This window comes from Mesocricetus auratus, unplaced genomic scaffold, assembly GCF_017639785.1.
Source record: "Mesocricetus auratus isolate SY011 unplaced genomic scaffold, BCM_Maur_2.0 Super-Scaffold_100010, whole genome shotgun sequence".
Classification (NCBI taxonomy): Eukaryota; Metazoa; Chordata; class Mammalia; order Rodentia; family Cricetidae; genus Mesocricetus; species Mesocricetus auratus.
Window position 1 is genome coordinate 22,811,441 of NW_024429194.1, and position 26,387 is coordinate 22,837,827.

General features: G+C 50.3%; 1 protein-coding gene across 1 annotated transcript in view; it reads right to left on the minus strand.

Annotated features, from left to right (window-relative positions):
- The window catches only part of Efhd1 (EF-hand domain family member D1), a 49,383-nt gene extending 23,380 nt beyond the window's left edge, over nucleotides 1–26,003 (minus strand). The window contains exon 1 of the mRNA XM_005082238.4: nucleotides 25,401–26,003. Coding sequence (XP_005082295.2) covers nucleotides 25,401–25,894 — 494 coding nt within the window. The 5' untranslated portion in view covers nucleotides 25,895–26,003. The remainder of the gene's footprint in view (nucleotides 1–25,400) is intronic.
- Nucleotides 26,004–26,387: the final 384 nt, after the last annotated feature.

The following is a 26,387-nucleotide window of genomic DNA, read 5'->3' on the forward strand; positions in this document are numbered from 1 at the left end:
CACTCTTTCATTGGATTTCAGACCAATTCCACAAGATGAATCTCACACCTAGCACCATTACTGGGCCAAGAACCTGTGACTAGATAGGCCATGGATCTTTAGGGGAGAACTTGCTACTATCACTCTGCCAAAAGTACATAATATTAAACTGACTCCTAGGGACTTATTGCTATACCCATAGAGTAGTGTATCGGGGCTCTCCTGGGAGCAGTTTGTCTTTGAAATAGGTGGTGGTTAACACAGAGACCCACAGCTGATCAAGGAGCAGTGAATAAGAGACCATAGAATGCTCAGTCCTAAGTGGGACATCTGTATCACATTCCCTCCTCCCAAGGCTGAGGGACCGTGGTGGAAGAGGGGGAAGGAAGATTTTAAAAGTCATATTGATGGCTGACTTTAAGGAAACAGTGTTTTCTGTACACAGCAGGGAAGTTGTATACATCAACTAAGAGCATTTTTAAACATCATGAACAAGACTGATGCAGACTCAGGCTAGATAAAATTCTAGCATGGAGAAGAGAAGTGGACATGAAGTTCCACCCCTAGCTAAGGAAGAATTGGCAGTTGATAGCTGAGAGAAAGAGAAAGAGAGAGAGATTGCCTTCTTTAAGAGTGTGACCCCACACTGAACTGAACTCCTGGAACCCAGTTGCAGACAAGGAGGAGTGATGAGCAAAGAGATCAAGACCCAGCTGGTGAAACCCACAGAAACTGCTGACCTGAACAAGGGGGGAGCTCATGGACCCCAGACTGATGGCTGAGAGGCCAGAATCAATCTGATACAGACTCCCTAAATTTGGGTGTCAGTGAGGAAGCCTCAGCAATCTATGGGACCTTGGGTAGTAAATCAATATTTATCCCTGGCATACAAATGGACTTTGGGAGCCCATTCTAAATGGAGGGATGCTCTCTCAGCCTGGACACATGGAGAGGGTCTTGGCCCTGCCCCAGATGACATGGCAGACTTTGGAGATCCCCCAAGGAGGCCCTCACCCTCCCTGGGGAGTGTAGTGGGGATTGCGTGGGGGGGGTTAGGGGGGGTTGGTAGGGGGCAGGGGAGGAGGGGAGGGAGAGGGAGCTGGGAGTGACATGTAAAGCAAGATTGTTTCTAATTTAAATAAAAACAATTTAATTAAAACATTAAAAAAAGAGTGTGGGCCTTGATGGTTAGACCAGCCTCCAAAGAAAGCCACATATCCAAGACCAAGAGCATGTGGCAGTATAAATTGTACTTTGCATCCGATGGGTGTCTTAGGGTTTGTATTGCTGTGAAGAGGCACAATGAGCACAGGAAGCTCTTTTTTTTTTTTTTTTTTTTTTGGTTTTTACGAGACAGGGTTTCTCTGTATTGTTTTGGAGGCTATCGGTCCAGCCCGGCCTCGAACTCACAGAGATCCGCCTGCCTCTGCCTCCCGAGTGCTGGGATTAAAGGCGTGCGCCACCACCGCCCAGCCACAGGAAGCTCTTATAAAGGAAACCATTCAGTTGGGGCTGGCTTACAGTTCAGAGGTTTAGTCCATTATTGTCATAAGAAGCACGGCAGGCCGGGCGGTGGTGGCACACGCCTTTAATCCCAGCACTCGGGAGGCAGAGGCAGGCGGATCTCTGTGAGTTCGAGGCCAGCCTGGTCTACAAAGTGAGTTCCAGGACAGCATCCAAATCCACAGAGAAACCCTGTCTCGAAAAACCAAAAAAAAAAAAAAAAAAAAAAAAAGAAGCATGGCAGGATGAAGGCAGACATGGTGATAGAGAAGGAGCTGAGAGTTCTACATCTGGATCCACAGGCAACAGGAAAAGAACTGGCTTGAACTTCTAAGATCTCAAAGCCCCACCCCATAGTGACACACTTGCTCCAACAAAGCCACACCTACTCCAACAAGGCCACATCTCCTGACAGTGCCACTCCCTATGGACCAAGTATTTATACACACGAGTCTATGGGGGCCGTTCCTGTTCAAACCACCACAGTGGGTTTTTAAAAAAAGGACACAAAGTTGGGTATGTAGGGATATGGAGGTGGATCTGGAATGAGTAAATACCTGGGAGGGAATAAATATCAAAATGCATTGTACTAATAAGAAATGACCCCACTTTGAACACTGGGGTACAAGTGTTCCTGTGTTTCAGCTTGCTTGTGATCTGTCCAAAGGTGAACTGCTGAAATACATACACTCATTTACTTTTGAAACACAGATGTCAAGCTTGTCCCACAGAAAGCCATGGCCAACTCTGATGCCAGTGCCCAGGTGAGCAAGGCTTTCCATTAGCCACCTGTGGGACACTCAAAGGTGCACTCACCCAGACAGTCAGGGGAGCTGTCTGTTCCTGAGCCATCTAAGGAAGGTGATCTCAGATCTTGCTGGGGCAGCATCTGTCAGGGAAGAATCTAAACCCAAAACATCTCACCTAGTTGGGGCAGGTGAGATGGCTCAGTGAGTAAGGACCTTGTCACACAAGTCTGACATCCCAGAACCTACATAAAGGTGGAGGAGACAACCATCTCTTCCTAGTTGTCTTCTGACCTCCACACGGGTGTGAGGTGGGAAGTCCTGTTATTTGTCAATAAAGCACTGCTGGCCAATAGGAATCTAGATAGATGGGACTAGGAGTCCAGGAGGACTCTGGGAAGGAGAAACACAGAGAGTCAAGATGTAACGCCATGGGGTAGGAAGCCCGGAACTATTGTCCGGTAAGAGAAATACTTAGATTAACAATTATGGGGTAATTACTTAAGTCAGAGCTAGCCAGTAAGAAATAAGCAAGGCCAACAGCTTCATAATTAATATAGCCTCCTGTGTGTTTATTTGGGACTGATGTGGCTCTGGAACCAGGCTGGCGGGAAGGCTTCTCTCAAGGAAAAAGCTTCTCTTTACACGGGTGCCTTGGTATTTGTGCACATGCACTAATAAAACAAAAGGTATAATTGGGGGGGGGAAAGGACGCTGGCTTGATGATGAGGAGTAAAACACAGCAAGGAGTTCAAGTCACCACACAACCCAACAATTCTGTTGATGAAGCATTTACCTCAATTTGTTGATGAAGCATTTAACTAAATTTTTCGATTACAACAAAAACTCAGGAGTCAGCTATTGGGGTAAAAATCTGACAGAGCAAGCAAGCAACGGAAGAATAACTAGTTGACCCTCTCTCTCCACAGTTCCCAGATTAAAAAGGCTGGCAAATCTTTCCAAGCTTCTCCCTAGTCCTTCCTGTGCCTCTCTATCATTTCCTAGGTCCTCCAAAATCTCTATAGCTAATCCTGGTCAGCTCTTCATTGACTCCACCCCCTGATTCAAAGTTAACTTTAGTAACAGTCTCAGTGTCACAGTGTGATCAAGTATCCTGAAACACATTTGTTTTTCTTTGTCTCTCTCTGTATTGCAGATTTAACCTAGGGCTTTGCACATACCAATACTCTGCCACTAAGATACATACTCATCACTCCTTTTTTATTTTTTATTACTTTTTATTGTTTATTTGGGAATTTCACATCATGCATCCTGATGGCACTCACCTCCCAGTCTTCCAATGTTCATCCCCTCCCCTGTCCCCCGCCCCCAAAAGTCCATTTTCCGTTGTCCGTATATTAACTGGAGCATGGTCAAACTCCTAGTGGCCTCCAGAGGAGGATGTCTTTCTCCACCTACATGTGTACCAGAAGCTATCAACTGAGGAGTACCAAGAGTGGCCCGAGACTGCTCTCCTACACTGCACCACAGCCTGCACCTCAGTGCCATGAGCCATCAAGGGGTGGGACCAGCTCTCATGGGAACACAAATAGTAACATGGTTTCAGGCAGCTGCACAGAGTACAGGGCATCCACATGGGCTTCTGTGGAAACATGGGCTGTAGACATCAACACCACCCTTGCTTTATCAGGATCACTGACACACTCGGGGCCTTCAGCAGACCAAAGCCTTGCCATGCCCTCAGGTGGGTTATACATGCCACTCACATCAGCATCAGAGGCAGAAAGGCCAAGGACATCACCAAGGCATCAGACAGTGGCACAGACTGCATACTTTCACACGGACCTTAGGCTTCATCACAGCCTGGGGCAGCAGCATGGACTCTGATACCAACGTGGCTTCTAGTGGTCCTTGGAGGAGGTCCAATCCAGAAAGCGAACCTTTCTCCATCTCTGTCCTTCATCATTGCCCAGAACCAGGGAGATCCCACTGCTAGGTAACAGTTTGCGTCTACATAAGCTCCAGGTTCTCTCTCTCTTTTATTTGTTTTGCTTTTTATTTATTTATTGTACTTTCTATGGATATGGAAATAGGCTCTTAGATACTTGTACAAGAAGGTTCATCATAACACTGTTCACAATAGTCAAACAGAAGAAACCCAAGTGTCCATCAGCCCTTTTGTGACCGGATATGTAAAATGGGGTGGATCCATGCAACAGAATGGAAGGGAAGTTCTGGCACATGCTAAAGCAAGGACGAAGTAAATTCAAAGTTATGTGAATTAACTCACGCTAACTCACTAATTAACTCACAAGGTATAGGACACACATTGCACGACCCCACTTCTATGAGGCACCTGGAGTAGCCAGATTCACAGAGACAGAAGTACAATTGTGGTATCTGACTTGGGGAGGAGTAAGGGAACTGTCAGCGTTAGAAGATAAAAAAGCTCTGGGGCCACATGGTGGTGACGACTGTGCCACAGTTAGAATGTACTTCTCGATACTGGAATGAATGTTTAAAGCCGGAATGCTTACCGAGTGTGCAAGGCCTGGGATTTGACCCTAAGCACCATTTCTTAAAAGGTGTAGGGGAGGTTACCCTCTGAGCCAAACTGCTACCATGTTTGTGAGCAGAGCTATGCAAAATATCATCCAAGGTCTCCCCTCACAGAAAAGGGGCTAGAGGGTTATAAGATATGGTACTTTGAATAGGAATGGCCACCATAGGCTCATGGGTTTGAATGCTTTGTCATTAGAGAATTGTGCTACTTGACAGAGATTAGGAGGTATGGCCTTGCTGGAGTAGGTGTGGCCTTGCTGGAGGAAGTGTGTCACTGGGGGTGGGCTTTGGGGTTTCAAACGCTCAGGCCAGGCCCGGTATCTCTCTCTCTCTCTCTCTCTCTCTTCCTGCTGCCTATTGATCCAGATGCAGAACTCTTTTCTACTTCTCCAGTACCACATCTGCGTGAATGCTACCATGTTCCCATCATGACGTCAATGAACTAGACATCTGAATTGTAAGCCAGCCCCATTAAATGCTTTCCTTTATAAGAGTTGGTGTGGTCATGGTGTCTCATCACAGCAATAAAACACTAAGACATGGGACCTCACTGGAATATCCAGTTGTGTGTTGTTATTCTGCCTGCCTGGGGGAGCGAGGGGGTTAGAATACACAGGTGGGGAAGGACTAGAGGGTCAATGATCCATCTACACAGCCATGTGGAAGTCATCATCCGTGCTGGCTGCAAACTTTCCAAGTGGGTCAGCCACATTTCTGCCTAGAAGCCCTCACCTATACTCTGTAAGTAACCCTAATAAACCCAATGGCTACCCAGGATGAACTTTGGTTTGTCATTGGAAGTCCAGCTGGGGATGATCTTTTGCAAGCAGAAACAGCTGAACTCATGAGAACTCTCTTGGCTTTTATCTTATCATTATTTTCAAAAGCAAAGGGCCTGGGGCTAGGGAGATGATGGTGCAACAGGTAAAAGCACTGCTACCCCTCCAGAGGCCTGGGGTTCTATTCTCAGCTCCATTTTGTGGTCCACAGTCACCTGTAACTTCAGCCCCAGGGAATGCTCTTCTAGTTTCTGAAGGCATTACACATATACACACGGGGTACACACACACACACACACACCACCACCACCACCACCACCACCCATACATATAAAATTTTTAAGAAAAACAAAAATAAATGAAGAAGAAGTAAGGTCTTGAAACTCCCTCCACTCCCAGGTCAACTTCTCAAGCCTAGGCTGCAGAAGAGGCAGAGTTCAGTTTGGATATCTGTTGACCGGCAGAGAGTCCAAGAGTCTGTGACAACACTCAATAATGGCAAGGCAGGCTACAAAGTCCCAAAGCCCTACAGAGGCAGTCACCCTCTCTAGTCCCATGATGCTCTGTTCCACCCTGTGCAGGTCGTGCACTCCAGAGAGGCTGGAGATGGTCAGGGAGAGAACTCTAGGAGGGTGAACAGGCTAAAATCCTACTCAAAGACAGCGGAAGGCAATACCAGGGGTATCTGACAGGGACGCATAGCTGCCTGCAGATGCTGCCCGAAGCTCAGCGGTGACCGGAGATGGTCTCAGATGTAGAGCAGCGCTTTCGGAGAGCCACTGAGAACTTGACCCTGCAATGCTAAGCTTTTACAAACAGGCTAGAATGGGATGTCTCTGTTACAAGAGTCCTGGTCAAAAACAACAGGTTTCTGCAAAGTGGAACTTTCCAGAACTCCATCCATGGGGCTCTGTGTCCAAAACTTACAAGAGGGAACCAGATCACCCTGTGGCTTATCCTAAGCTCACAATCGTCCAGGCCTGGGGATTTTCCACGGGAGACAGTGGCAATATTGCATTTAAGGGTTGGCCTTGGGGCTGGGGTTATGGTTAAGTCACAAGGTACTTGCTATGCATGCACCAAACCTTAGGTTCCATTCCCAACACTACACAAAAACAGCAGGGGAAGGGGCCCAGTTAGGGCACACTAAAGTAACTGTGATGCTGAGACGTAGATAAATATCTTCTGTCCTCTGTTCACACTATGCATTCCAACATTTACAAAGAAGACTGGAGCCATGGAAGACGGTGCTGTCAATAAACAATCAGCCCAGGCATTGACAGAGGGTTCCGAAGCTGGTTGAATAGAGGAGGTGGGGGAGCAGCTGGAAGGATTAGGTGGAAGGATGGGGTGATAAGTAAAGGTCAACAAACAAGGCAAAGACTTGTCTACAGACACACTGGAGGAGAGGGAGCCTTTCCCATGCTCACTAGAGAGAGCTGCCAATGAGGCCAGTCTGAGCAGGGGCTCACCTCTAGGTTCAGGACAGCGGTCCTTGAGTCTGCCCTGGGATTCTGACCTGAAAAACCTTCTAATAGACCCGAGGTCTGAAACACCTTCCAGGTCTAACAGAAAGCTCACATAGCTCAGAATGGAGCCCAGTAAGCGCTAGGCTCAGATTGACACAATTCCATGTGCATGCTCGTGTGTGTGTGTGTGTGTGTGTGTGTGTGTGTGTGTGTGTGTGTGTACATGTCTGTATGTATGGTGTGTATGTTAGAAGACTATCATGGGTTAGTCCTTGCCTTCCTGAGGCAGAGTTACTAACATTCATCACTGTATATACCAAGCTAGTTGGCTGACAGTTTCCAGGGACCCCGGCCCCCGTGTCTCTGCCTCTCACCGTACAGTAGGAGTGCTGGGAATACAGACAAGGGATTGCTTCCAGCTTTATGTGGGTTCTGGGCATCTGAATTCGGGTCCTCACATTTGTGTGGCAAGTGCTTTATCCACTGACCTATCTTCCCAGCCTCCAAATTATTTTTAAGAATATTAACGGGTATTTTGCCTACATTGCATGTATATACACCACGTGTGTCTAGTTAATGGCAGAGGCCAGAAGAGGGTGTTAGATTCCCTGAGACATCAGTTACAGACAGTTGCTAGCCTCCTTGTGGGTACTGGGAACCAAACCTGGGTCCTCTAGATCAGCCATTGGCTCTCTCTCAAGCACTGAGCCTCGACAGTTCTTTTTAAATAGAGAAGAAAGCAGGACACGGGGATACAAGCCCATCACCCCAACAGTTGGGAGGTAGAGGTACAAGGCTGAGGATACATCAAGGGTTTGAGACCAGACTGAACTACATATAGAGACCCTGTCTCAAAACCAAAAGGACAGTAAAACTTAAAAAGGGGTGGGGAGGGGATGAGATTAGAGTTCAAGCCCTTTGAAAAGTATTTGCTGGGAAGCAGAAGCCTCCAGAAGCAGTAATGCCAGGCAGAAAAAAGAGCCAAGGGTAAGGCAAGAGAGCCCTGACTCTGTTCTGCGGGGGGGGGACAGGGGAGGCAGCATCTCATCTGACTGACACAGGAGTAAAGCATATATACATGTGAAGGGGCATCCCTGAGGTCAAGATAGCAAGCAGGAAAGCAAAGAGGCACCAGCCAGCTCCCCACCCCCCATCCCTGCCCCAGTGCTCAGTCAAGGCTGCTTCCTTTTGTTCCTACTAGAAACATGGGCCTAGTGCCATCTACTGAAGTCCTGGCAGGACTATAAAGTGACCACATCAGTGATGTCTTGCTCCCCTGTGGAGCTGGGGTTTAAAATCAGACATGTAGCCCTGTCTTCAAAGTGACCCTTTACAAGAGCTTTACAAGAGCCGTCACTTCCTTCAGGGCCTGGGTTTGCAAGGCAGGCAAGAGCAAAACTTCACAGGCGGGCTTTCATTTTCCCATTTTATCTGCCCACTCAAAGCGGGAAGTGACTTACGCAGCAGTGGTACAAAAAAAAAAAAAAGGACTCAAGATAGTAACTCCAACTGCTCTGCTGTGTGTGTGTGTGTCGTCTTGGTGTAAGCCTTTTGGTCTTTGAGTCAATCCTGTAACAAATTAATAATAGCTGCCTGCCCTCACTGCTAATTAAGAGCTCACTGAGGGCCTTACCTCACTGAGGGAGGCAATTAGTGGCCTCACTCAATGGATGATGAAAACAGTCAGGTGGAGCTGAATTAAGTTGGTGTATTCTCTCCGTCCCTCCTCTTTTTTCTCTCCTGTCTTTTCTCTCACCTTCCTCTTTCTCTCCCTTTTAGACAGACTTTCTACTTAGTCCAGGCTAGCTTCAAATTGGTGAGTGACCCTCTTGTCATTATAGGTCTAAGTCACCACAAACAATTTACTTATCTATTATACTCATTTATTCACGGAGGGCGCTTATGCCATGGCATTGGGTGGAGGTCATAGGACAGCTCTCCGGAGTTAGCTGTCTCCTTTCTCTGGGATAGAACTCAGGTTGTCAGGCTCTGTGGCAAGTGCCTTTACCCGCTGGGCCATCTCACTAACTCCATGCCATATTTTAACATGGGATTCTCAAGCAGGGTTTAAAAAAAAAACAGCGTGTTCATGTGTTGACTGTGTTTTATCTATGCACCAAGTGTGTGTAATGTCTGAAGAGATCAGAAAATGGCACTGGATCCCATAGAACTGAAGTTAGAGCTAGAGCTAGAAGAAGAGAACCCCAGTCCTCTGGAAAAGCAACCTGTATTCTTAACCACTGGGCCATCGCTCCAGCCCCTCAGGCAGGGGCTTTCTACAGTAGCAGGGAAGGCAAGACAACCAGTGACTGCATTTAAATGATGAAGCCCTCAACTTACAAGAGATTAGGGCAGGCACAAGGCATGCTCACTGTCCCGAGGAAGATCCTAGCTGTGTTAGCTGAGTTACGTCTTCTGTACTTTACATCTGAAGAGCAGCAGAAATGGTAAGAGCTCTATTTGAAAGGCCTAGGTATGAATGGACTCTGAGTTTGGTCCCACATGGTGCCCAAGAATTGTAGTATACGCAACGGAGTTCATTTCTGGTCAAGAGAGCTCTGTTAACCACTTTATGAGCATTCAGAGGAATGGTCTCACCAGAAATGCCTCAGAAAATTTTCACCTGCTTAATCTTTCAGCACCACTCTCAGAGGTGTGACACTGTCCACATGCTGAAGAATGGGAGTCCATTGTGACTCATGAGCCTGAGGTCAGTAGGCCCAGCAATGACAACTGGGAGGACACCCCTCACCCTTACATCTTCCAATGCTTTTAGGCTTAGAAAAGTCCCCTGGCCCCCATTTCTCCTCCCCAGTATCTTAGTTCCTCTTTCCTTATGTCTTGTTTTAGAATGTGGCTTACTTAGATACCCACATTCCTGCCTCAGCCTCCCTAGTGTTAGGACTACAGATATATGCCGCCACACTCAGCTTTATCTCCTCCTTGTCCCTACAATCGGAGGGAGGAGGGTGTTAGGGTCAAACCCAGGACTAAGCATGCCCTCTACCACTCTGCTACACCCCATGCCTTCTGTGACTTGGATTGTTTCTAGACAGGGTCTCACCATGTAAGTCTGACTGGAACTCACTACATAGACCAGTCTGGTCCACATTGAGAGCTGCCTGACTCTGCATTCCCAGTGCTATGACTAAAGGCATACTCTACCACATCTGGCCTCTGATTTAAATTTTAACTCAAATCTTTTTTTCTTTTGCTGTTTCACCCAGCAAAGAACAAGCACTGGCTGGCTGGGGGGGGAGCAGCAGGGGGGTTGGCTCAGTGGTTAAGAGCACTGGTTGCTCTTCAAGAGGACCCAGGTGGAGGTACCAGCACCCACCCACATGGTGGCTCATCTGTCACCAACTATAACGCCAGTTCCAGGGGAATCTGATGCCTTCTTCGGACATCCACAGGTTCCCCAGGCGTGTGGTGCACACGCACATGCGCATGCAGGCAAAACACTCATACACAAAAGAAAATAAATCAACACGATTAAGGAGGAGGAGGAAAACAGCACAGCCCCAAGCCCCTCTCCCACTGTTTCCTGAGGCTTCCACCTAGATGTTGATGTTTCCCGTTTTCTCTGTCCTTCCCTCTTCAGGTTCTCTGGGATTTAATGTGGGGGGACTCTAGTTCCCTTGACCCCCCCAGATGGTCCTGAAGACCTGGGCACAAGCCCCACCCTACTAGGCACCTGGAGAGATTTGGCCTGCTCTGTGGCGCTGTCCAAGGAGCTGGTCCTCAGCAGGCACTATGACTGGTGCCTGGGGCTCCTTTTATAGAGTTGGTACCCACAGACAAGTCTAGTCCACAGACAAAACAAAGATTCTATGCTTCTACCCCAAAGATTCAACTTGGCCCCAGTCTTCACCATCTTTGACATTTGAGGAAAATGTAACCCACCATCTGCCTCCCTGTTCTGGGTCAGAAGAGACTCTCTGTGCCAGTCCACTGGGGACAAGGTCAGGGCCCAGCTCCGCCAGGAAATGTTCTCTACTCTTTGTTAATTGGACAGCAATGAAAGCTTCATGAGGAGGGTAGGTTGAGTTCCTGGTTATGGTAGCCCCCACCCCCTCTGCAACCCGGCCTAAGGGGCCCAGCTATGAAAAAGATGGCAGTGAGGACAAGAGTTGGTTTCTAGTGTTCAACCAATTTTGGCACCTGCCCCCCAGCCCCACCCCCGGGGAAGGGGGATGAACTGCTTATTCTTTTTGTTTGCACTGCACAGAGCCCCTGGGCTTTCTTGGTTTTCAGCTCACCAGAATAATCCTGCCATTAATGAAGAAAAAAAGAAACCAGGTAACCTTTGTGTAGAGGCTCTGCCATCAGAAACTCCCCAGGGGGACCCCTCAGTGCTTTCTCAGGAGGGTGGGAGTCCCTGGGGACGGGTGCCTCAGCAAGGACAATCTTTTGACACTGTAACATGATGTGATGTACAAAGTCATGCTTGAGAAGCTCACAATCGAGTTACAAAATAACCCCACCAAAAAAGAAAAACTGTTTCAAGTAATTTCACCATTTTATGTTGGGGCACAGTCACACCTATCTTTGGGTTTGTGTAGCTCGCAGGCTCACACACCTACAAATGCACAAAGTAAGGCTTTGTTGGGAACATATGTCTTTTCAAATGACCAGAGCTGGCAGCACAGAACAAGGACGTCGTGGGATAGTCAGAATCATTTTCTGCCCCAATCCAGCTGGATAAGAGTCTTCATGTCATCGGCTCCTGTGTGACCCCAGGCATTTTTAAGTCAGTGAATGCACTGTAGGGTACCCACAGCAGGTGGTCACTCAGAGGCCCAAGCTGATGGCCCCCATAGTACCTGTCTAGATTGGCCTCAGGGACTTCCTGAGTCTACAGGCCTGGAATTTCCCTACCCAGGTCCCTGAGTCCTCCCTAGCTATCACGGCACCTGCCCTTCCTACCTTCCCAATTGCAGCAGGCTGGAAACCAGCTCTTCAGTGGGTTATCACTGCTCCTACCTTCCCAATTGCAGCAGGCTGGAAACCAGCTCTTCAGTGGGTTATCACTGCTCCCAAAGCCAGAGTACTCACTCTGGCTCTGGACACCCTGGCTCTCAGCAAGTGAACGCAAAGACAGTTAACACAAAACCTCTGTGTCTAGCCTGCCCACCGCCACTTCTGTCCCACAGCTCTTGGCTTTCTTGAGCTCCCAATACTCATTCATCCACGCCCTCATCAGTAGGCTCTCAGGTGCTGGGGCCTCTGCGAGGCAGAAGGGAACACAAAGACAGTCCCAGAAGGGCTGCAGACACAATGGAAGTGTTGCGCTGTGAGGTGGCGAGCGCAGTCACAGGCTGCACAGGGGCCAACAGAGAGGCGAAAGTGCAGAGCTCCGCAAGGGGACGCCCGCTGTGATGCGGTTTTGGGGGTGCCAGAATATTCTGGAAAGGGAGAAACAGGCCATCTCGCACAAGGCATTCTGAAAGGGCTGTGTTTTCATTGGGGCAGCAGGAGCATAGTGAGGTTGCACTAAGGACCAACGTTAGGTGCCTGTCTCAGGAAAACCTCTCCTCTGGGTGCCAACACAGGATTACTGGAGGTCACCACCAAGCTGGTGAATATGTGGCAGGCTTAGCAAAGGACAGAGCAGTTGGGGAGGGTGGCCTGAATGTGGAGTAGCACAAGGCGAGTTTGAACTCCAGTTTCACCTGCTCTTACACAGCCAGTGCCTTAGGACTCCCTTCTGGAAGATTCTCTTCCTTTTCTGGTAAAAGATGAACTTTTTTTTAAGGCTGCAGAAGACCAATTGTTTGTGGTGGTTTGAAAGAAAATGGCCCCTAAAGAGTGTGGCACTATCAGGAGGTGTGGCCTTGTTGGAGGAAGTATGCCATGTGGGGGTGGGCTTTGAGGTCCCTCAGTGTGACAGTCAACGTCCTGCTGCCTTCTGGTCCAGATGTGGCCATCTCAGCGCCGTGTCTGCCTGCAGCCGTTTCCAATGTGTGAAAAGGAACTGAAGAAAAGCTTAGAGCCAGGTGTGGTGGGGAACACCTTTAATCTTGGCACTGGGGAGGAAGAGGGTGGCACATCTCTGAGTTTGTGGCCATTCTGGTCTACAGAGCAAGTCTCAGGGCAGCCAAGCTTAGGCAGTGAAAGACAGAAAGCTGGTAAAGGTGTAATTGAACGAGAGGGCCGTGTAAGCAGCAGCCACATGGTTCTTGAACGAGAGGACCATGTAAGCAGCAGAACGTGGCAGTGTCAGCCACATGGTTCTGGCTTTAGAGTCAAGGATAGAAGAATGGGGCTATGGAATCTCCCTCTACAACTAAGGAAAGTCACTGAGGCCAACCATGTGTCGGGGTGTCCCTGAATGGAGATCCAGAGAGGCCATTGCATGAAGCTGTAAAGGTGAAGTCTGGATTGCCTTGGAGACTCCAAGATGTTGTTTCCACTCCCTGGTAGCAGCTTTCCTCACATGTACTCCCTCCCCACATAATTAAAAATGATAAGTCTTAAAAAAAACAAGATGACAGGCAAATGTTCTTCGAAGCACCCAGCATACAGAAAAGAACTCACCTGGTTAGGGACCGACTATTACTTCATGATCCCAGGGTGCTTTTCGAAAGGGATCTGGGTTTAGCTGGGTCTGAGTTGGCACAGGCAGGCTGGCCTGTGATTTGGGACAGGGAAGAGAGTGAGAAACCCTGGAGAGTTAGAGTTCCAGGTGGTTTGTTCAGAAAGGAGAGGGAGATGAGTAGATGGGGAAGGCAGAGCTCTGGTGGCCTGTAGGATGCCAGTCTGGAGCAGCCCTAACTGCTCCAGTGGGTGTTGGGGGTGGGGAGAGGCAGGGAAAGTCCTAGGGTTTTTTTTTTCTTTTTCTTGGTTACTGGTGGGTGAGCTCAGGGTCTTTCGTGTTAGACAAGCGTCCCATCACTGAGCTACATCTCTAACTGGCCTTGAACTCAATTTGTAGCTCAAGTGGCCTTTGCAGTTAAGAACCTCTTCGACCTCAGATGAGTCAGACTTACACCACTCTCGGAGGGTTCTTCCAACCAGAGTTGGCCACGGGAGCGTGCCATGGTGCAGCCTCAAAAAGTCCAGAGGGGATGGGCCTCAGGGTAGAGGTGCCCCCGGGACTAGTTTTGTTGGGAACTATAGGTACAATGCCCTCAAACACTACAGGCTTTCTATGGTCCGTGAGAGCTGGTCAGGCTGCGCCCACCCCTCCTGATTCCCAGGGCAGGAAATTCCGGAAGAGCCTAGGAAGCACTAAGTAAAGGATAGTCCTGCAGCCAGCTGGGGGAGGGGCAGGGGGACAGCCTGCTGGGAGCAAGGAGAGAGAGGGAGGGCTTGGAGACACCCAAGGGCTACAGCCTGGCTTTAGAGTAAGGTGAGGAATGACTTATGGCTTAAAAATGAAGGTAGTACGCACAATCTGTCACCCTCCTGTCCTCGGCCATCCATCTCTGCCCCACTCCTTCCTGCCAACAAGACCTCTTCCCATGCCCTCTTCTACACTGGCACCACCTTAAACCCAGCAGTCTTCAGTGTCTAGAGCACCCAGCTAGAACCAGTGACCTAATTAAGGCCCCACCTGCACCCTCAGTGGTCACGCGATCTTGGGTACAACCTGAGAAGTGGTCATTTACCTTTTCCACGTCTCACTTACTGGCTTGTGCCTGAGCCGGTCAGTAGCTCTGCTGAAGGGAACCACAGGACCCCACCACAGGTTTGAGAGCTGCCTAGCCGTGTACAGAGCAACTGCAAAATCTCTGTAGGAGGTCCATGCCCCTGAGATGGCCAGGAAGATCACAGAGACATGCTGGTTACCCTCAACTATAAAGAATCATTGACTAAGATGCAGATAAGTTTGTAGAGTGCTTAGTGAGCATGCTCTGAGCCCTGGCTTCAGTCCCTAGCACCACATAAATCTGGCATGGTGGCATACATCTATAACATCCCAATACCTACACTTGGAGGTAGAGACAGGACTATTAGAAATTTGAAGTCATCCTGGACTGCATACCAAGTTTGAAGCCAGTCTGAAATGCATGAGATCTTGTCTTTAAGAAATATATATATTTGTCTTTTAAAATATCTGGCTCAGCAGGGTGTTGGTGGCACATGCCTTTAATCCCAGGCAGGCAGATCTCTGTGAGTTACAGACCAGCCTAGTCTACAGAGTGAGTGCCAGGATAGTCTCCAAAGCTACACAGAGAGACCCGTCTTGAAAAACCAAAAACAAACAAACCAATAAATAAATAATCTGGCTCTAGGCAGTGCATGGAGGCATGAATCTTTGATCCCAGCACTGGGAAGGCAGAGGCAGGAGGTTCTCTGAATTTGAAGCCAACCTGGTCTACATAGTGAATTCTAGGACAGCCAGAGCTACACAGAGAAACCCTGTCTCAACACACACACACACACACACACACACACACACACACACGTGCGTGCTCACATACGTACATTCATATATGGCTGATTTCCCAGGAGGAGGAGGGGAGCACACAAGAGGCAATAACTGAAAGACCAAAGTCTACTGGAAACTAACTAGAGGACAAGGCAGGGACAGGCTTAAAGGACTAGTGAGAGTGGGATGAGCAATGAGGAATCTGAGCTTTGTTTCATGAATGTTCTGTGCTGCCTCTAATCCACAAGGACTTCTGAAAAAAGGAAGCGAGTAATGAGATCTGGGTTCAGGCAAGGACCCTGTGGATACAATATGTACCATAGATGGACGAGGCCCAGTATGACATGAGGTGTGAGGTCCTGTGGGACCTGGAGTTCAGGCAGGCTGCAGAGGCAAGAAGTGTAGTAATCTGTGTTCAAGAGTGGCTGTGATTTGGAGTCTGGGGTTCAGGGTAGAAGTGGTATTAATGAAGAAGGCTCTTGACACTGAAGACCAGAGTGCAAGCCACTTGAGTTCAAACTCTAGGTTCGCCACTTACAGGGCTGGTCATCTGGCCTCTCTGGGATTCCATTTCCTTGCTGTACCGTAAGCAAGCTGTTAGCACCCAGTTCAAAGCACTGAAAGGGAAGAATGGTTTCCCATGTGTGCCTGGATACAAACTGAGCCTGTGTACAGTAGGCACTCTGTGTAACTCCGAGCCCAGAACACTGCTGGGGGTAGGGCAGCACTCAGTTTCACTGGTTACCCTGCAGAGGGAAGCCTGAAGCACTCAGGGAGGGGCAGAGAAAGTCACTGCCAAGATCAAGCTGGGCAGGATCCAGGGCCAGCTTCCCCAAGGCCATGACTGAACTCAGCAGGTCCTCATGGCCAAAGACCTAGGGCTGTCGGCAGTGAGATATTTTTGGCAGGAACTATCCCAAAGCACAATGGGTATTCAGTGAGCACTGTGGCAGGGAGGAGGGAGAGGAGAGACTGGAGACGTTGGGGGGCTCTCCTGGTGTTTTACCACCAGGAAGGGGTGGAAGGACCAGCCTGTAAGTCCTTAACATTATTCCTCTGCTTCCTGCAATCCTAGTCCAAGCTGGCAATAGGCCGAGGGTGGGTCTGTGACCTACCGCTGGCCTTGGAGAGGAGGACCAGACAGTCACCACACCCACCAGAGATGAGGGTCACTATGTTGGAATCAGACCCTAACAGTTACAAAGAGCCCCCTGCCACTCCATTGGGTCTCCACCCAGTCCCCACCTTGTCCCCAAGGCCCTGCTTAACCTAGAACTGGAAGGAGGTCTGCTGCGATCACCAGCAAAACAGGCCTAGCTCTAAGCCAAAAAACGGAGTTTCATTCAGAAGCAAGGGGTTCCAGCTGAAACAAACAAGGGAGGCGAGAGAGGCGCCTCAGCAGGTAAAGTACTTGCCATGCAGGCCCAAAGGCATGAACTGAAGACCTGAACTCAATCCCTGGAACCTTCTACTTAAAAGTAAAAGAGAGAGCAGACTCCACAGGGCTGTCTTATGACCTCTACACATGTGTACTACACATACGATACTTTGTTTGATGATAAATAAAATAGCCCACGGCTGAGCGTAGCTCAGTGGCAAAACACTTGTCTAGCAAGCACAAAACACTGTCCAAACAAGTTGCAGACTGACAGACAGATAAATGTATGAGTGACTGCACGAGTGTGCACACACACACACACACACACACACACACACACACACACACACCTGCCTTAGCAACAAAACTGTAGACCACTACTAAAGGGACAAGGCCCATCAATGCAAGCTGACACCACACACTCACACACCCCTGGCTTTCAGAGGGGAGGAAGTCAGAGGCATGACCCCCCCCAGACCCACTTGGTGAAGAACCTAAAGGAGGCTGAGGGTAGAGGAAGGCAGGGAAACGGAGGAAGCAACAGTAAGCAGTTCTCAAGGATAGAGGGCAGGCAGGAATGGATGAGCTCTGTCAGCTGGGCCCTTCAGGCCCAGAGGGGTGTGGAGGAGGCTCATCTGAGAGAAGGCTGGGAAGACAGTTGACTAACATCCTGCACAGCCCCACACGGAAGCCCATACTCTAGCCTACCCACAGGCAAGAAGAAAACACTGGGGATAGATGTGGGTTGCAGAGACAGGCATGAGTGTCCAAGGAGAAAGGACACTAAGAGCCACCCCTCCTTCATGATAGGATTCTCCATGTACCATTGTTGGCCTCTACGCCTGCCACCCAAAATCCCTCAGGTAGACAAAATACAGGTGGGGCCAGGCAGTGGTGGTCTCTAATCCCAGCACTCGGGAGGCAGAGGCAGGTGAATCTCTGTGAGTTTGAGGCTAATCTGATCTACAGAGTGAGTTCCAGGGCAGCCAGGGATATACAGAAAAACCCTGTCTCAAAGGAAAACAAAACCAAACAAACAAAAAACCTGCACACACAAGAAAACAGGTAGGCATACAAGAACATACAAGAATCATGGTACATTATGTCACAAAAGGGATCCAGAGGGACACAGTAGGGGCCACTTATCTTTCCTCATTAGCAGAATCCCCATTACAGGCCATAGGGAAGGGGCGCTAGCTCCAGCTTGGAAAAATCCATTATAATATCATCTTTGCCTGGGTGGTCACCGGCCTGGATGGACCTAGGGTGCAGTGCTAGCCTTTGAGATGACAAGGGGCTGCTTAGGGGACACAGCAGCTACTGCACCCACCTATGATTTCCCTATCACAAAGTTGTCTCAGGTTTTAAAATCTGTTTTTATCGCTCCATTTTAAAGCACCATCCTTCAAATTCCCATACGATATGCTGCAGAGGAGACTCTGAGAGAGAGGGGCGGAAAGCAAGGGTCGGGGAGGAGAGGGACATTCATGCATCTTTAGAGGACAAAGCCTGGAGTTACTTCCCAGGAGTTCGGGCCAGCCTGGGTTCTCTTGCTGCTCTCTCAAGACAAGATGGTTAAATGTACAAACCCAGTCCAGGTGAGAACATTTCAAACCCAAAGCAAGTCACTCACTACTGAAGAGGGCTGAAATCCAGGAGTCAGAAAAGTCTTCACCTTCCATTTATTCTTCTCTATTCCACCATCCTGAGTGAGTGAGTGAGTGTGTGTGTGTGTGTGTGTGTGTGTGTGTGTGTGTGTGTGAGCATGTGTGCTTGCACTGGGGACGGAACCCAGGGCCTCAAGCGCGCTGACTGTGAACATGCTACCAGTGAGCTATCTATGCCTTGGCTCCCATCTGCCCTACGGTAAGAACCAACTCACACTAAAGCCTAAGATGCCCAGATGTAGGCACCTCCCTCCAACTCCCTTAAGAGGATACATACACTTCACTCCTATGAAAAATTCTCAGTCTAGAAGGGTTGAGAGTATGGCTCCACGGTAGGGGGTATGCTTGACATGCACATGCCCTGAGTTCTAGGCCCAGAACCAAAACTAAGAAAGAAAGAAAATCCAATCAACCCACACACTTTCTGCCTCCCACCCTTCTTCCTCCTAGGCAGACTAAGGAGGGAGGGAAGTGGGGAAGGGGAGGAAAATCCATGTTTTCAGTGGTCGGTGGTGTCTTGGCGATGGGGAGTGTGGCCTTGACAGGGCATCATGACATCAGTAATTCAGATTCTTAATAAAACAGCAGCTTTCCTATCGGCTAGCACTCCCCTTCCCACCCTCTCTTTGGGGAGTTGAAACACAAGCTCTCACTGCTGTGCTACAGAGCTGCCGCAGCTGCATGGTAAGCTGCTGTGCTTGGGCCCTGCCTGCCAGTGGCTGTCCCCGTTACCTCCCTTTGCCAGGGGCCTCTGGAGCAGCCAGGGTAATTAAAGTTTCCTGTCTAACCTTGACTACACAGCCAGCTCTGATCGCATTTCAGCCACAGACACACACTATAGGGTCAGTTTCTTCTGGGCCCTTCTCACCCTTCCTTTAAAATCAGGCCACCATTCTGGCCCCAGCTATCCAGTGACACACTTACACGCTTGGAAACAGAGAGGCACTAGCTCTGGCCAGGCTGCTGAGAGGCTGCCGACGCCTCTGGCTTCCCACACTCATTAGAAAGTTGTCTTTCTTCTCCATTTAGAACTCAGGACACTTGACACCTACTCCAAGAACCCAGCAAGCTCCCAGGCTGGGAACCATTCCCCTACGCCACGTCATTAAAAACAGGAAAACCAAATATAAGAGACCAAAGAGTATTTTTGCTGTGTCTGGGTGAATCCACCTAGCCTTACCTACTGACAAAGAGTGGGTGTGCTGGTCTAATCAGGTTACACCCTGCAAGGGGCCCAGGGAGAGAAGGTGACATCAGATTGCACATCTAGAAACAATGAAAAGTGAAATTCTGGCAAGCCCAGCTGAAGCCAGACCGCTCCTGGCACAGATGGGGCTGCCTCCATTGGATCACTTTTCTACAGGAGCCTGGGTTTTGAGGAGGCTATTCCACAGAGAGGGGCTGGGGTTTCGGAGGCATTGTGCTGAGATTCTGATCTTCCTAAGTCTCAGGTCCAGAGCGATTTGAGGACTGAGTGGCTTGTCTCACTCACTTTCCTGAGTTAAGTAGAATCCCCTTTCCCCCATATCATGTCCACTCAGACTCTTACAACATGGCCTTGGCTGGAAATAGGGTCTTTGCAGAGGTCATACATTAAGATGAGGTTATACTGGATTAGGCCAGTCAGTGACTAGAAGACTTATGAGAAAGCCATGTGAAGACAGACAGACACACACACACACACACACACACACACAGACACAGAGAGAGACAGACAGACAGACAGACAGACACAGAGGCAGGCAGACAGACACACACACAGAGACAGAGAGAGAGAGAGAGAGAGAGAGAGCAAGTGACAGGGACAGAGACAGACAGACAGACAGACAGACAGACAGACAGACAGACAGAGGAGGCAGGAAGATTCTGCCTAGAGCCTGCAGAGCAGGCAGGGTACGGTCAACACCTGCACCACAAGCTTTCGGCTTCCAGAACTATGAAGAATCTGTTTTCAGCCCCCCCCGTATGAAACTGAGTTCTGGAAGCCTCAAGGAAGCAGGACCCTGAGCCAGAGATCCACCCACTGACCTCAGAAGGACCAGACCACCACAACACAGCTCAAAGAGCAGGCTGTCTTTGGGTGTGGTGCTGAGGGCCCTTGGTCCATTCACAGTGAGATCCTGCCACAAATGACTGGAAAAGGAAAAACAAACAGCCAAGCAAAAGCCCCCCAGGGCCAGTCACCTCCCACTTCGAGAAGCATAGGAAGTGTACCATAAAACAAGAAGGGCAGTGCAAGTTTTCATGGGGACGAAATGACAGCCATCTAAAAATCTGTGAATCATGTATTGGCTCATTCGCATAATCCCAGTACTTTGAGGCAGGAGGATTACTTTGAGTTCAAGCCTATCCTGGATTACAGATTGAGACACTACTTCCAAAAGCGATGATAACAATAAGCAATAAGTATGATTTGAATGTCAGTGGCTAAAACTGACCCAACAAGCGTTTCCAACAAACATCAGTGAACTGCTCCTCACACCCCGCAGGGCAGCCAGCCTGGCAGAAGGAGAACCCAAACACAAAGAAAGCTTAAACTAGCTTCCTAGAGGGACTCTCCTGGGGAGCAGAGGTAAGGCCAGGTTTGAACCTCAGAAGTCCCGATCACAGTTATGCTCCTCACAGCCTCCGAGAGTGGTTGGTCAGCCAGGAGGAAAAGGCAGGAAGTCCCCCAACAGAAGGCAGGCTGGCACATTCTGCTTTTTGTTAGTTTGTTTGTTTTAGCATGCTGCTTTGGGGGCAGAGGGGGGGTAAGGGGGGCCTGAATTTGCCCCAGCATTCCAGACTCTCAGGGCCAGGAAAGCAGGGAAGAGCTGATTCGCATGCACTGATCTCCAGGGGAGTCTGCCGCAGGAGCCCCCTTCTGCAAAGCTCCTTGTCTGGCCCAAAGCTAACAGTCAAGGCAGCGAGCTCTCTATGGGCCAAGTGTGGGGCTTAGAGGGCAAGAGGGTGTTCAGGAGCACCTGGACAGTTTTATGTCTTCTTTTAAAGTCATGCAGAAGGATAGGGGTGTGGCTTAGTTAGTGAAGTACTTGCCTAACATATTCAAAGCCCTGGGTTTGATCCCCAGTACTGCCTGAATGGATGTGGTGGTACGCACCTGTAGCCCTGGCATTTGAGAGCTAGAGGCAGGAGGATCAGAGACTCAAAGTCAAACTTGGCTACATGGTGAGTTCAAGGCTAGCCCAAGATATATGAAATCCTGCCGGGCGGTGGTGGCACACGCCTTTAATTCCAGCACTCTCGGAAGGCAAAGGCAGGCGGATCTCTGGGAGTTCAAGAACAGGCTCCAAAGCCACAGAGAAATCCTCTCTTGAAAAATCAATATATATATAATTCTGTCTCAGAGAAAAGAAAAAGGTAACACAGAGCCGACACTTGGAAAGCTGAGGCAGGAGCAATAACACGAATTCCAGGCCAGCCTGGTTATACAGTAAAAAACCTGTCTTAGTAAATAAAGTCAAACAGGATTGTAGGCAGAGGGAAAAGAACACTGGCCAGCCTAAAGGATAGGTGATATGGCCAGGCCAGAGCAGATCTACAGACCACCAAGCCACAGTGGCTTTATCAGAAGGGTGGAAGAAGGCTCAGGCTCGCGCGCACACACACACACACACACACACACACACACACACACACACACACACACACACACACACACCAGCTGATGGGATAAACAGAGAAGGACCGGGAGCCAGCTGACCACCCCAGGCAGCTCAAGGTGGAGGCAGAGCAGCTGGGCAGATCCGACCTCGGGAGCCTTCAGAAGATGTGTTCACTGCTGGTCAGGGCTTCATATCTCCCTGGGACAGCAGGCCAGGCGAGACCCAAAACCAGAGGTTATTAGGAGAGTCTACACAGTGAGTCTCCCAGACTGGGGCACCCTGACTATAAGGTGTGTGGGAGAGAATGGACTTCTGCTGCCTCAGGCACGGAAGACCCAGCAGGAGCACCCATGGGAAGGTGAACTGGGGAGAGTGACTTTCATTACTGAGTGGCATGGGCATTTAGAAGGTTTCTATCAGGCAAGGGGAGCCTGAGGTAGGGAGGCAGAGCTGGTGGGAAGGCATGAGGCTAAGTCCTGGTCAATGAGAGCATTGAGAGCTTCACCCTGAGCACAGCACCTGGCTAAGAGCCAATAGCAAACAATAGTGTCTCTCTCTCTCTCTCTCTCTCCCCCCCCTCTCTCTCCCCCCCCTCTCTCTCCCTCTCCCTCTCCCTCTCTCTCTCCCTCTCTCTTTCCTTCCTCCCTCTCCCTCTCTCTCTCCCTCTCTCTTTCCTTCCTCCCTCTCCCTCTCTCTCTCCCTCTCTCTTTCTCCTCTCTCTCCCTCCCTCTCTCCTCTCTCCCCATCTCTTCCCTCTCTTTCTCTTCTCTCTCTCCCTCCCTCCCTCTCTCCTCTCTCTCTCCCTCTCTCCTTTCTCTCTCCCTCTCCCTCCCTCCCTCTCTCCTCTCTCTCTCCCTCTCTCCTTTCTCTCTCCCTCTCCCTCCCTCCCTCCCTCCCTCTCTCTCTCACACACACACACCCCTGAAAAGGGCACATAAAGGCAGATGCTGTGACTACTCTTTCTCACTGGACTTTTCTGGAGCAGCTATGGCCACACTTCTGCCAATGGAAGGAGCTACCTGAGAAAAAGGACAGAAAAGAAGGGCGGGGGAGGAAGCTGGTGTTAGAAACTAAGGAATATGCCAGGCAGTGGTGACTTTAATCCCAGCACTTGGGAGGCAGAGGCAGGCAGAGCGCTGTGAGTTCCAGGCCAGTCTGGTCTACAGAGTGGATTCCAGGACAGCCAGGGCTACACAGAGAAACTGACTTGAAAACAAACAAACAACAAACAAGAATGTGCTGGACGTGTACACCAGTGACTTCAACAGCTGAAAGCCCACCCTGAGCCACAGAGTGAGGTCCTGTGTCAGAGATGGGAGCATTGTGGACCAGGAGCTAGCCAGCTTCAGCTACAGAGGAAACTTGAGGCTGGCTAGGGTCTCAAAGACCCTAACGTAAAAAACAGGAAAGGGAATGAGAACGGTGGGGAAGAAAAGACAAAAGAAACATGTCTGACTCCATCATAACCCCGGTCTCCCAGACCCAGCCACACCTGAAGCTGATCCTGGCTTCGTTTTTGGAGCCAGATGCCGCCCCTTTGTTTATGCTAAGTTTGTTGCAGTGACAAAAGATCTAAGCTAGAATTCAGTTGGACAGCACAGCTCTGTAGAAATGCCCTGCACATACAGTTCAGGCTGCAGGTTCTCCTGAAACACCAGTTCGCACACAGCCTGCCCCTTACATCGCTGGGCCCCGAAGACCTCCAGACACGGTTGACTTCATTCCTATTAGGCGGCAGACTAACAAACTTAACCTTCCAAGAGTGTTTCCAAGTAAAAGCAAGGGAAGCTGGAGAGACCACAGAGCAAGCTGGAGGGATTGCCACACGGGTGAGCATCCAGTCTAGAGCAGCCCTTCCCGGGAAATGTAAAACCCAAAGTACATCACTGGGGTCTCTGTCAAGCTACTGTGTGTTACCGGGCTTTTCCACCTTCTCTCAAGTCTAATTTTCTAGTCCCAACTCCACCTTCCTGGGCTGCCCAGACTGAACCCAGAAAACAGTGGCTTCGAGCCAGGGACTGAGAGATCGAGGTGTCGGGGCAGTGAGTATTGCAGGTGCGGGCTCGGCAAACCTTGGAGCAGTGGAGGCGGTGCTCGCCACAGTGCCTTTAAATAGAGCCTCCTTGCGGAGGGCAAACACATTCCAAGCGCTTCTAAAGACGCCCAAGCATGACCTGGCCAGTGGCCTTCGCTCCCCCAGCCATTTTTCCGGTCTGGGCCCAATTCTGGAAATAATATTAATAGTTTGGTGAGGCATTTTTGGTGTACAGACTACTTTGTGACCTTAAAAGGCAAAGGTGGGGCCAGCGAGATGGTTAAGCCGGTAAAGGCACTTGCTACCAGCTCTGGCCACCTGAGTTCGATCCCATCACCTGCACGGTGCAGGGAGAACCGATTCTCACAAGCTGTCCTCTGACCTCCACGAGTGTGTCATGGCTCTTCCTCACGCATACACACTCGGTAAATAAATGTGTTTTTTTTGGGGGGGAGGCAGAGTGTCATCATGCAGCCATGGCTGGCCTCGAACTCAGAGAGATCGTCTACCTCTGCTTTCCAAATCCAAATGTTAGAATGAAATCTGAGTGTCACCACACCTCACTTAGAAAGAAAACAAACCGAAAACTTAAAAAAAAAAAAAAAGCGAGGGTCTTTACTGCATCCCCTCTTCAGGTGGGGAAATGAGGCCAGAGAAAAGACCTCTCACGTGGCAGGCCACCCTCTGGGCCTCTGTATGCTCTCCTCTTCTGAGGGGTGATCCGGACGCCAGCAGCCACCATCCTAGTGACCTGTAGCGGGATCCAGTCCCACGTCAGCCGCATCTGCAACCCAGCCGGCTGGAAGGGGTAGCTGACTAGGCGACGCCCTCAGGTGGCTCCTGGTTCCACCTTTGAGTTGAACTCAACCAAGTTCTCAGTCTTGGTTCACCCCTCAGACCCGGTGCGGAAGACAAGGATTAACTTTCTCCTTTGTTTTAAAAGATAATAGAACAATCCAGCTAATTTCTCCCTGAGGGATAAAGTTAAGGCTGGCGGGTGAGGTGCGCCCCAGGTTTGCTTCCTAGAAATTGCTCAGAGCAACTCTCTGGACCTGTGTGAGTGGAGAGGGCGAGGATCAGGGGATTCCAGGGAGGAGCTTTTAGTGGGAACTTTAGAGCTCTGCCCGGGACACAGGGATCCTAACTCTCAGATCCCTAGCCTGGCTCGGTCTCTGATTGCACGCAACGAAGTCCGGTGCGAACGATCTGGCTGCTCAGAGCCAGATGCTTAGTGCACCCCTGGATCCCTGCACCTCCTCCCCGCACCGTCCCACTAGCGGCGCGCCGCCCCTCGCCCTGTCCCGGACCTCCCGTTCCTCGGGGGCGCAGGGCGAGCGCTCACATTTTGAACATGCTCTCCAGATCCTTTAGGAGACGGCGGCTGAACTCCGGGAATTCGGTGTAGGGGTTGAAGACCTTGCTGCGGCGGGACCGCGCTGTGCCCTGGTGGATGTCCAGCCTGCGGTTCAACTTGGCGCTTAGCTCGGAATCCGCGCTGGCAGTGGGCGCCCTGGCAGGCGGTTCGGGATCCCGGTTCCCCGCTGAGGCAACGCAGGGTGCAGGATGGGGGGCACCCTGGTCGGTCTCTGCCAACGCCTCTAGTCTCAACCGGCGCTGCAGTTTGCGGGCCAGCTCCTCGCTGGACATGGTGGCGGGTGGTGGTGGAGGAGCTGGGACGCGCGATCCAGCACCAGGACGCTGGGGGCTGCGCGCTCTTTGCGGGCTCGTGGCTTTGTGACGCTCAGCGGTGTCGCTCGGGACCGGGCGGTTGGGTAGAACCACGAGTGGGCGGGGCGGGTGGGGCGGGGCTGCGGCTTTAAGGAGGCGCGGGAGCATCAGCACAGCCTGCTGGATAGGGGACAAGCGGGTGTCCGTGCGTCCTAGGGGTCGCGTTTACCTAATCCTCCTTGAGGATGGAGATTGGAGGCTGACCGGTCGTCAATCCAGGCATGGACCCGGAAATCAACTCTCATCTTGCTCAAGAATCCACCCTCGAGGAACTGAGGGACCTCGTGGTCCCCAGGAAACCGGTAGCAAAGACTAGGGAGTTAAGTTTGGCAACGGTTCAGGCAGTTCCGTTCTCTTCCAAAAGCGCTCCAACCTGGGAGCTCGCGGCCTGGGACCCGCTGAAATGGGCGAAGTGGGAGCACCTGGTGACATCCGTGCGTCCCCACGTGTGTAGGGGGCAGTCATTGTGCTGAGGCCCTGGAGTAGGAGATGCCCTGGGCGGTGCGGGGTTGCTTCTCATATATCACTGACGTGTTTCCACACAAACTAGAAACACTAAACAAAAATAAACGGAGGAAAAACAAATCAAAACAAAACAAGA